Raw genomic sequence first — 11,919 nt, 5'->3', positions numbered from 1 at the left:
CAGGACTCAATGGAGGACCAAGCTTCAGCAATGCTGATCTCCAGCCACAAAGAGAAGAAGAAAGGCCTCCTGGTTGTGATCTGTTCCTTCTGCTCCTAGCAGGCCTCACCAGTGCTGTGTCTTAGCTAAAGAAGGATACGTCTAGGACTATATATTACAAACCACCAATAAAATCAATGCTGTTCAAAAACATATCCAGACAATACGGCATTACTCCGACTTTCAGATCTTAACTCCTTTTAGCTTCATTGCAGACACCGTAGGTCACAGTCAGGTGGAAATTTTTTAAGTTGGAAAACAGAACAAAACAAACGTAACACAATTAGTTATTACTGACAGAAAAGGTACCATAATGGAAAAGTTTCAATCAGTTCAATTTATTTTGAACAAACGAGTCATGTTGAACACTGAACAAAAGTGCTGACCGAGTGATCAGCTCAAAATAGATAGTTCGGCCTCTGGTTTTATTGCAAATTCGCAATACCCTTGCTAAGGGCTGAGCTCATTAGATGGCCATTGCTTCAAAAACAATGCGTATCCCTGCAATATTTGACATGGTTAAGAAATCATATGTTGTCCTTTCACCAAGTGAAGCTAGCGGAAGCCATTCCGAATGTTTACATCAAAGGCACATTGGTACGACGAAGGAGCACACAGTGTTCGCAAGTCAGCAGCAAATAGACTTCACTGCCTTCACAAAACATTGTCAAAATCAATGGCAAGGCATCATAATGACACAAACAAGCTTTTTTTGAAAGGGAAAATATAAAACAAATAAATCCCCATGGTGCCAAGCAGGAGACGCTGTGTGCAACAAGACCACATCCTGAATGGATTCACCGGTTGACAAATGTAAATGCAAAAGAAAGAATATTCTGAATCCTAATGCTAATTTCCCACCGAATGCTGTTGCGCTTGGACTGCGAGCAGCGTTTAAAGGCGTGCAGATAACGTGCGCCTCCATCAGCGCAGAGCGCTTCCATGACGCGGCGGGGTCGATCCAAATGCTCTACGTTCACTACGGCTCTTCAAATTAAAGTTTTTGTTTTCTGTTTTGCTTGTGGTTTTTCTCCAGTAAGGCAATAGCTAAAGGAATGCTAACAAGTATAATTCCAGCATTAACGTTTTCTTACTTCCCATCCAGACAGTATGAAGGCGTCCCATCTTTGCTTTTGGTATTTTTCCCCAAGGGTCATGACATGGAAAAAAAGGCCTGTTATTTCTTCAACACGTTTACCAAGGAGATGTTTTTTTTTTTTTTTCTAATTCAAGTTGTGACAAAATAGTTTGTCTGCCCTGAAAACCATATACACGTTAAACTGAGAAAAACGTGAAGGACACAATGTATGGAATGTTGGTGGCTACTGTAATTAGCACACGAGACGTCACAAGTCTCGTGTACATCTCAAATAAAAAAACTGAACGTGATGCAAACTGAAAAGCCTCAAAGATATTTGCACATTTGAGCTGATAACCCTTCTGGTTGGAAACATGAAAAAGAAAAAAGGTCAAATAAATAGATGCATACATAATAAAAAATGTATAATTTATTCTTTGTCACATAAAGCTTTTTGTAACTGCCAAACAATGTTTTGACTTGCTTTCAGCCCGAGCTGCACAGCCCACTGCTCTCAGACTCCCCCTACAGCTCACTCAGACTCCGCCCCACACATTATTGTGCAATAAGTGGCCCAGACCCTCCCACTGAGCCATTATTTACAACGCTTGTTTGCAAATTCTCGTTGGTAGCAGCACATTACAAACAGGACATCTTTTCAAATTATTTTTTTTTTATTTAAGAAAACTGAAGAGCCCCTTGTCACTCCACCTATCAAAACTTCAGAATGGAATATCAAGGAGAGAAGTTATCTTTTTAAACTCACAGTGGGGGCAATAAAAAAAAAAAAGAAAGAAAAGAACTGTAAAGCAATTAGCGCCATCTTCCTCAGTCTAGACACACATATGGCAGGATATTCAGTTTGGTCTCATCACCGTGAGAATCCAAAGATATACACGCTGTCCAATCATACCAGTTGCCCTTGGTGTCATAGCAACCGTTCACGCCTGGCCAGTGCTGCGTGTGTATTCTCTGAAGGTCCTCTTGCATCACTTTCCGACTAACACCAGGAAGCTCAGCGTTAGAGCCACTTGGTACTAAAACATGTGTCTTTCTGGATTCTCTAACATCATGTTCCTCCCGTTTCAAATACTCAGTCATGAAAAAGTGTGCCCCGTGTGCCTGTGCACCCGAGGAGGTGAGGACGTTGCTCTGAAGGCTAAGGTAAGACTGAATGATTTCGTTTCTGGACAGCTCTTTCCAGTTGGTTTGCTGGAACGGACTGGCAGCAGTCACGGGTTGCCTCGGTTGGGGCATCTCAGTTCTTGGAGGTTCAAAGGTCGTCCGCGCCTGGCACTCCTCATCTTGGTGAGGTTCCTTGGGTGTAAGGGGCTTGATCTGTCCCGTCACCGGGTCAAAGGTCAGTCTGCGTTCTTTTAAGCGTGCGGGTTTTGTCCTGTCTTCCGAGGACTGCCCTTGAAGATTCACCATATAGTCTCTGGACCTGTACTTCTTCCGTTTTTTGTTAGAAGTTACTCCTTCCGACCCACTTTTAGGAACCTCCGAGAAACCTTGCCTAAGAAGCTCTGACGCCTCCTGTGTTGTACTGCTGTGCACTGCTGTCTGAGTCGGTCTTTCTTCTGATCTGTGCAAGGACACAGAATCCTCCAGCCCTAGGGCCGAAGGACCATCGGTGAGACACACTAGGGTTGGGGAAGTTAAAGGCAGAAGAGAGGGCACTTGGGTAGAACCGGGAGAACTTGGGCTCAGGAGAGTCCCTTTTGGTGCATATGTTGAAGACCTCTTAGCCACCGACTCGTGTGTTACACTACGTGGACTGGAGTATGCGGGGCTAACAGGCAAACGTCTCTCTCCACCCTCTCCTTCCGTTCTCGTTTGCTGCTGTAACACTGAAGTTTTGAGTAAGGAGGAAGTGCTTGGAAGTTTGCTGAGCCCAGGAGAGCTTGGGTGAGGCTTAACTGCATTTACAGGGATTTTGTTTTGCCTGTCGTTGTCGAGATGCTCTGGGGGGTTTCTGTCAGCAGGTGCATCTTCCTGCTTTGCTAAGACGGGCTCAGGGCTTCCATCGATTCCATTTGATGGCGGGGTGGATGAAAACACGGACCCATACGAGAGTGTTTTATGCAGTTTGGTCGGAGGGTGTGGACTGTCTCGCTGCTCACCCCTGTGCTTTCGACTCCTTGATTTCTCCGCCACCGGCAAACAAGTATTGTGGATGTCATTTCTGGTTTTAAGTTCTGGAGCGATCTTGCTTGCTGGGGGTACAGACGTAGGCGTGTCTGTTCGGCAGGGATGTGAACCGCCATTGGCTGAGCCGGCGCCAGTCGTCACTCCCCGAGATGGAGTGTCGCTCTGGCTGGGCTCAATCAGCTTCTGCCAACTCCGTAGGAGTTTCTTGGCACGTTTGGCGAGGTCTTCATCTTTCGTCTTTTTTCTCACATCATTAATAAGCTTTCCGAGTCGGGTTTCCTGCATTAAAAAGAAAATATAATTACTAAATGGATTAATAAAGGTCATTTGATCAAGTAAACACATTTGCGATGTTCTAGAACATCCGGAAAAAAAAGTTCATTAGGTGCCCTGTTAATACGATTGTGTATATTTTTTCTACATTGAAGACTTTCATAAGAATTTAATAGTGATTTTAAGAAAGCCCTAAATATGCACTGCAGATTCCCCCAGGCTCATTCATCAGTGAGCAGATAGACAGAGAGATAACCAGTCTGATGGCAGTTTCCTAAATAACTAACAAAAGATTAGGCACAGAATGCATTTAAAATCCCAGATTCCAGTAAATTACTATACGTCTACATCGACTGTGATGCCATAATGTCAAGACATCACTTCTAAAATGGCTTGTTAATAAGTACAAGAAAAGGTTTCAAGGAGCAAACTGAGTGAAACACATATGGACTACAATAATACGGGCAATAATATCAATAATTACTTTTGTATCAGAATTTATACATAAACCTCTACATTTTCCATCAGGTCTAGGATAACACCTTTTTAACAGAAGAATTAGCAGGGATGTTTCTGAAGAGTAAGACCATGAAGTTGACATCTTTTCAGTGGTGATGGTGTCTACTCACATGCTGTGTGTGTTTTTCAACATTTTAAGTGAAATGACAAACTAATTCACTCTGCAGGACAAGCTATATTCACAGTAGTGCTTTTAGAACACACAACATGGCTTCACAATTTACAAAATTCCAATCTAAATATTTTTTTAACAAGGTCACAAATTCAAAAGAACAGTCATCAGTCATCTCGCAAATCAATTTTATGTCTTAGTTGTCACTTATGCACCAATGTCAGTCTCTCTTATGTACTCTAATCAACATAATTATGAAGATGATCTAAATGGACAGAGTAACAGCACACAGGTAAACACATAGGCTACATCAGCCAAAATCCTGCTCTCAGATGAACACTTAAATACACACAAATAACCAAAACACCACTCTCAGGTGAACACTTAAATATAAAAAAGAACCAAAACCCTGCTCTGAGGTGAACACTTAAATACACACAAAAGAACCAAAAGCCTGCTGTCAGGTGAACACTTAAATACACACAAAGAACCAAACCACTGCCCAAACCTCAACAGGTAAGGACTAAACTATAGTCCAAAAGACCCAACCCCATGTTTGGGGGAAAAATTACATCCATTATACAGTTTACAACTACATGAATCTCAAAGCTGATACTATTGTCTTTAGTGCCATGCTGGCAAATTTCATTTATTATTGGTGTTTTATCTGGACAGTTATATTTCAAAGTTCTCAACTGCATCAGGGTTTTTTCTTCTAGTGAAATAATTAGTGACTCAAATCATAGGAAATTTTGTTTTTCTTCATGTCAGTTTCTCTTGAAGCTCAGCAAGTGGTTTCAATATACAGGAATCTGAAAGGATCCCCTAAATCTTAATTCTGCATTTTGGGGGCCACACTGAAGGAAATCATTATTAAATTCCTACTTCACATTTAACCCAATCTACTAGACACGTTTTGTTTTATGATTATGCACATCACACTCCTGCAATTACAGATCAACATTAGTGTTTCTTCCCCAGAAAGAAGAAAATGAGTGGTATCAGATGATTTTTGTGTGTAAAAAAAAAGAAAAGTGGAAAATGAAACAACATTAAAGTTTCACCAACCTCAAGTGCTTCTTTGGTGATTGGGTATTTCTCCAAGTTGGTGATGACATCAAGTACTGCAACCATGTTACAGATCTGAAGGAGAACAAAGACAAGCACAGCTGTCAACACAGACATGGTACCACAGGTAAACAGCACAGCCAGTACAATACCTGCATTATACATTTTTCAAATACAGGCAATGTCAACGCAATGCAATAAGCTTCAACCAATGAAGAATTACAGCACGTTAGGTTGCCAGAATCATTTCCTAACAGCAGTTGGGAGTAGTGGGGCATCGGAGAGGGCCACAGAGTCAAAAGGAGTGTGTGGAATATATCAGTACTCAAATGTGCACACCATCATCAGTGCATGGTCATTATGCCCAGAACAAACACCTCTGACCCCAGGACAAAACAGAAAGACAGCCAGGAAAGGACAAGGACTCTATGCACGCATTTAATGTCTCAGCAAACCTTTAATGTATCCTTCCACTGTTGTGGAAAACCCTCACAATGCAACGCTTGGGGCTGGAGAAGCTACATTAAATCTGTAGTAAACATGTATTTTACAAATATGAAGCTTAGAAAACCTGGTGTGATAAGGCTTTAGTTTGGATAGTCATACAGTGTGTTATTTACAGAACAATGTGATACTGATAAACGTGGACATAGAACAATTGTGGCAATTTCACAAGACACCAAAAAATTCTCCAAAAAGGTATGTTCTTTTTCAACAAAACAAAAATATTTTCAAACAATCCATATTAGTGTACATTTGTTGTTTTTTCAGGCACATCTGTGCATTCAGTTAAAAAATTCTGAAGTCTATCAAAGAAATCAAATATGTATAATTTCAAATTTCATGATGCATTGAATATACAGAAACTGCATGTGCACAAACAGGCAAATCACAAAGTGACAGGATGGACAAGTGGAAGTTAAAACTGAAAGAACAAATTACAGTCACCAAAAAACAGATGTATGAGATTTACTCCCATATTTTCACATGCTGTAATTTCAATAAACATTGCTAACAAAAGCTCATCCATGCATTTTAGATAATGGAGTACTTCAATCAAACTAATCTAGTCAATCGGGTTTACTGAAACAGAAGTCAGTGTAGAAAGCTGCCTCGTAGGAATCCATTAGCCAGAATGGGCTATTATTATATTAGTAAGTCTTACAGATAACATCAAGTCTGCCTATTCATGCCAAAAGGGACACTTAAAGTAAATAGAGACATTTTGTTATATTAAAACAACTGTGGTTGTCTGTACCTCGAGATAAAGACAGAACTTATACAACAAGAAGCCTTTAAGTTTATTGACCAGTTTATTAAAACTCAAACATACACAAAAATTGACAGTAAGACTATATAAATTAAAGTCAATTAAGACAGAGCCTGGAGTACATCACATGGTGGGTGGACACAATGGTGGAAGATGTGGGCCACACGCACGTAACCAACCTGACTGACACCAGATATTTATGACTCATCTTTTTTTCAGGGCTACGTAGGAACACAAATCCGTTCTTTTCAAATCCGAGTTGAGTCACTTTTGCATGTGGTCTTGGATGGGATTCATATCCGATTCGCAGCCATTTGGAAGAGAACAGTCAGATCAGAATTCAAGTGGCCTTTTGCCTAGACGCACGCACTTAGTACGGTCGTCGTCAAAACAACTGAGGACAGAAACTGCAGTTTCAACAGTAGCTGTGAAAACAAGATAGCCGTCTGTCTGGTTTTATTTCACCTTCTCAACCTGATCACGTAGACTACAATTCATGAACCGCTCGTCATCCTCCAGAGCAAAATCCATAGCACACACAAACCACTAGCATGTCCATTTTGCCAGTTCAATACCATGAATCACAAACATGATGGTTTTGTTGGTGGTGATGCAGGTGACTTTTACTGAAGCATATTAATGTGCATGTGTGTTTCATAGGACAGATGTGTTCACATTACAAATACAGCTCAGTGGCAATTATAAATCAGAACCATCAAGACAGCAAATCTGACCTGAGCGAAAAATGAAACATGGTCTATGTGAACAGACGTTTAGACGTTTAAAACTGGACATGCTTGCTTACTAACTGCTTCCATGCAGACTGGGGAAAAACTAAGTTTGTAGATGGTTCATGTTTAGGGTGTAGGTTCCTGTAAGTTTGTAGATGGTTTATGTTTAAGGTTCCTGTAAGTTTGTAATGTTTAGGTTTAGAGATTCCTTAAACATTCATTTTTTGCTCAGTGCAGGGAAATGACTACAACTCCTTTGAAAATGGCTTCCATCAACAATCCATACAAATATTGGTTTGGACCAGAATAATGTAATAAATATTTCTCAAGCACAAGTATGTAAGACTAAAGAGGTGATTGTGTATATCAGCACAAAGCCTTACGTATTCTACATGATAAACAGGCACCTCTGGAAAAATTCTACATCTGGTACCCAAATGCCTTATACTCTTTGCATCACTACCAGCAACTCAATACTTATCAACTCTCTCTCATCCTTTGATTTTCCTGTGGTATTTCTATGCATTCTTGGATTCAAATTTCTAATAGGATCTCACCCCCATGATACACAAACAATATTAAAATATTCTGGTAGATGTCCATAAAAAAAATAAAAATCATAGCAGCCATGGAGTCACCCGTGACGATCGTATTGTGTAGCGTGTGCTCCCTTCTGCTGCCAAGGTAGGGGTCTTCTTTAAATATATAACAGCTGTTAACACAGTTATAACTGTCAGGAGGCAACAGACTTGTTTGCAGCTCTTGTTAATGGGAGCTACAGTAAACATTTCTCCAGCAAAGCGCTCACTGTGGGTAATCATGGGCTCCTTTGGGAGAATCTGATGACGCTGCTTGTACTGTAGCTGGGGACTTTCTCCCTAATGTGAACACACTCATGTGCACAAACTGCTTTTACATGGCATAAGACATCTACTAAAGGTCTAGCTGGATCCAGCCACATTTCAAACAATTCACACATTGCTCATGCCCCCCCCCCCCTACAAATAAGACATCCAGATATTTATATTTTAAAGTGTTGTGGTCTGTCAGTACTTTAGTGACTGTACAAGTCGTAATTGACTAGTGTGCTCTAAGCTAACCTGTGACGTCTGCAAACGCAGACCTGAGCAATCAATTAAAAATGTAAAGATGGCATTACAAAATACAATTAAACATTGGAATTGGCATTGATTAAAGGGAATTTTATTGTAATGGCATACTGTTGGTCATCAATAGAAACCTGTAATATATTTCTAGAAATATTCAACATTCATAGTGCAAGGGCAAAATGCCCCTTTTCTTGTTTTCAGGTCTTCAGGTTCCACTTAAACTGATAATGGTGTTTTTAACAATGTTTTACTATTCACCACGTGTCCTGCGCTAATGCTAATTTATGTTTCGACACGAGGATTGCTGGTTTCAGACTTTAAGCAGGGTGGTCAAGTTGGAGAAAACGGCTTCTCCTAATCTTAGCGATGCCTCGTCATTCGCAGGTATGAAAACACAGTCGGCCACTGTAATGTAAAAGATCTCGTACATGAGATCTAAAACACTTTACACACTCTTTGAGGTTTCTCACAGAAGCCGACGTCAAACTTCTGCGTCCCTCACTCCCAAGTCAAACCCAATACATACTCCTAACGTGCACAGGATGCGCAGGGAGAGGCATTTAACGCGTTTGTTAAAACACGTGGAAAGCAGTTGTCATAGAAAACCTCCAAATGCACGTCTTCTTTAAACTTCCAGGAACATAAATTAAAGCCCATTCGTTAAACTCAACCTAGACACCAAGGGACACCATCAGCAAACACGGCATGGGTAAACAAAATAAGTCAACTTCGTTCCAACAACATAATATATTTAATTTTCCCCCCCGTGTCGTCCATGGTGGAGCACTTTGGTGTTAAAATGAATCATCATCTTGGTTAATGAGCTAGACAGCGGAGTGGCCGAGCTACATACAGTTTACAATCTGACAGCACTGGCGCAGGAGGCAGCAGTCCCGAGACGAGCGTTAATAACGGGACTGGCTCGCCGATACTCCCCGATAGCCTGGACGTGCCTGCGGAACTAGCCGGCCGGCTACACTTAATCGCCACATTTGAGAGGTGACGAACTTGACCAAGACGGTAAACGTCGCTGGTCCTCCCGGTCGTCCACAGCTCCTGTCGCCACAGCGGTCGTCAACATCGAGATTTTTTTTTTAGTTTTCCATCATTTTCGGAGACGGGCTGGTAATGTCACGGTGTTTTGAGATATTTTAAACTAGATAACGTCAACTCAGCCCGCGACAAACCGCCTAGCGGGTCACCCGGCCAGCTAGCGTTAGCGTTAGCATTGCGAGGCAGCGCGGAGCCCACCTGCCCCCAGCCCGCGGACTCGAGCGGTGCCAACGGCGGCGACAACACTGCCACACCGACGTCGTGTGCCACATCGACCGGCTGACGGGTTGTTCGCCGAAACGGTCAGACTGGCAGGCGGCCGGAAAGCGCAGGTTCGCGACGGCGGTCCGCGCTAGCTGGCCTGGGGATCAACTTTCACCAGCCGCGCTCGCTAACTCGACCCAACTTCGGCTAACGGCTAAGCTAACGGCTAAGCTAAGCGCGTAGCCTGACCAGCCATCTTATTTCACCTCAGAAAACCCAATTACTCCCGCGGCTTCCGCCGCGTACCAGGAGTTAAAATAGTGCGCGTCCGATATATTCCCGGTAAAGATGAAAAAACTGTGTCGGCTGTACGAGTGCCACGGCGCCAGCTGCGTCTCGGGGGTGAGCGCGGACTCGGCTAGCGGGGGCTACTCACATTGCTCTGGCTATCGACGGCCTGCAGCAGCCGGTCTCTCATCTGCTGCGGCGTTGCCGAGCCCGTTGTCATTGCCTGCTCGGTGCGAAATCGGCCGACGGGGGAAAAAATCCTCCGGAATTTCGAGCGTACGTGCGACGCAGAAGCTCACAGACCAGTTTGGACGTTCAGAAAGCGTCGGTACCGCATGTTTCGGACGCGCCCGTCGGTGGTGAAACTGATAGAGAAGGTCTCGGTCGGGTAGCGAGGACTCGACGGCCGCCGTCTCTCTCCGCCTCAGCGCGTTCAGCGCCCTCCGCGACTTCTGAAGCAAACTGGACCGAAAACGTCTCCTCGGTGCATTATGGGAAATTGGAACTCTGAGACGTCATTACGTAACCGCGCTCGCCGAGCTCCCGTGTAAAACATTAACGGCGCTGACGTGCGGTCGGTGCGATGACAATAGTTGCGCTGTCCGAAAAGAGGTGAAATGAGCATGCGCAGAACGTGAAGTTGCGATGCAACGCCAAAAAGAGTGAAGGACAAAGAGAAGAGGACGCGTCATTAATCAAAACAAACAGCAGGTGTCACTATATTGATAGTTTTCTAGGAACGGCCCAAATCTGTAAAGTGGACGATTCTCTCAACAATTACATCGTCATTGTCTCGAGAAAAAGTTCTCTATATATAGTTTGATAAAACCTGAAAAACGGGAACGGGTTGTTTTCCAAAATAATACATTAATAGTTGTTTGAACTACTAAGTACATTAAAAATGACGTGCAATAATACAATGATTTAATGGCGTTTTTTTACCATACCCATTCACATTCGAGATTCTGTATCCCTTTAAGTGATTCCGAATTCCCTTTAAATTACATGTTATTTCCTAACAAATGAAATTAAAATTAAATGAAACAAATTGCTCACTTGGAATAAGGATAATTGGCTCAGCTCAACTTTCAACATGGTTTACTTATGAAAGACCTTACTTTGTACTAGATTTACCCAGATTTCATCTGCTGAAATTTGCCAGAAAATGTTAACACAGCAAAACAAATTCATGTAAATATATGCATTTCTTTGATGTGCATGAAGTCCTATCTAATAAAATCACATAGCTCGAAAATTACCTTGACAAATCCACAATTATTTTCCTAGGTAACTGTAATCACCCAATCACCTGAATTTAACATGACACCTGGTAATTTCGGACCACATAGTGCTATAAAATACTATATAAAAACCCATCAAGAAGGAACAACAATACCTTCTGAATGTAATAGACTTGTATTTGTCAAGGTTTGTGCATACATAATTGAATTGAGACACTGTAAAAGAACCACCCTTTGATCTGCGGATCCACAGAACCCACTCCTGATTCACAGGTAACTTTCTAGTGTTTTCCTCTACTACACTGCTGTCACTTTGACTTTCCCTCTGGCCTCAGAATGTTGAGGTGGGGACCTACATGTCTGCTCTATTGGCAAAATCCCACTGTCATCATCTTCCTCTGGGACCTCTGTTGCCATATAAAAAAGCTTTTGGTGCTGTAATTGATCATGTAAACCCATATGTCATTTAAAGAATACAGCAGAATCTCTTGTTGCTCAAGAAAATAAAGTCTTGTAGTGTTTTGGAGACATTATTGTTGGGATTTTGACTTTACCTTTTTGTTTGGCTTTGCTACTGGATCTCCCTTTCATTATTAAACACACATCAAGTTTTAGCTTCAAACATGAAACATGACTGATTCCAGGGGCGCAGATGGCACTGGGGACAGGGGGGACATGTCCCCTCCAGATTTATATTGACCCCATCCGAAATTTAGCATCTACAACTTGTAGATATATATATATATATATATATATATATATATATATATATATATATATATA

The 11,919-nt window shown here is 42.0% G+C and overlaps 1 protein-coding gene across 1 annotated transcript; it reads right to left on the bottom strand.

Moving 5' to 3' along the window:
• Window positions 1-1,199: 1,199 nt before the first annotated feature.
• Window positions 1,200-10,490, bottom strand: crsp7 (cofactor required for Sp1 transcriptional activation, subunit 7). Its single transcript, XM_076980876.1, has 3 exons — window positions 10,044-10,490; window positions 5,241-5,315; window positions 1,200-3,547 (listed from the first exon to the last, which is right to left on the bottom strand). The coding sequence occupies exons 1-3, from the start codon at window positions 10,113-10,115 to the stop codon at window positions 1,946-1,948; spliced, it is 1,749 nt and encodes a 582-aa protein (XP_076836991.1). The 5' UTR covers window positions 10,116-10,490; the 3' UTR covers window positions 1,200-1,945.
• Between the last annotated feature and the right edge of the window lie 1,429 nt (window positions 10,491-11,919).

Source organism: Brachyhypopomus gauderio, chromosome 19 (genome assembly GCF_052324685.1).
Source record: "Brachyhypopomus gauderio isolate BG-103 chromosome 19, BGAUD_0.2, whole genome shotgun sequence".
NCBI classification, from domain to species: domain Eukaryota; kingdom Metazoa; phylum Chordata; class Actinopteri; order Gymnotiformes; family Hypopomidae; genus Brachyhypopomus; species Brachyhypopomus gauderio.
Note: the sequence above shows the minus strand (reverse complement) of the source record. Positions and strands in the feature narration are given on the sequence as shown.

Coding starts and splice junctions, on each gene's coding strand:
- crsp7 (XM_076980876.1), bottom strand. CDS start 10,115: ATGACAACGGGCTCGGCAACGCCGCAGCAGATGAGAGACCGGCTGCTG. Junction 5,316..10,043: donor CCGTCGATAGCCAGAGCAAT/GTGAGTAGCCCC, acceptor GTTCTCCTTCAG/ATCTGTAACATGGTTGCAGT. Junction 3,548..5,240: donor TCACCAAAGAAGCACTTGAG/GTTGGTGAAACT, acceptor TTTTTAATGCAG/GAAACCCGACTCGGAAAGCT.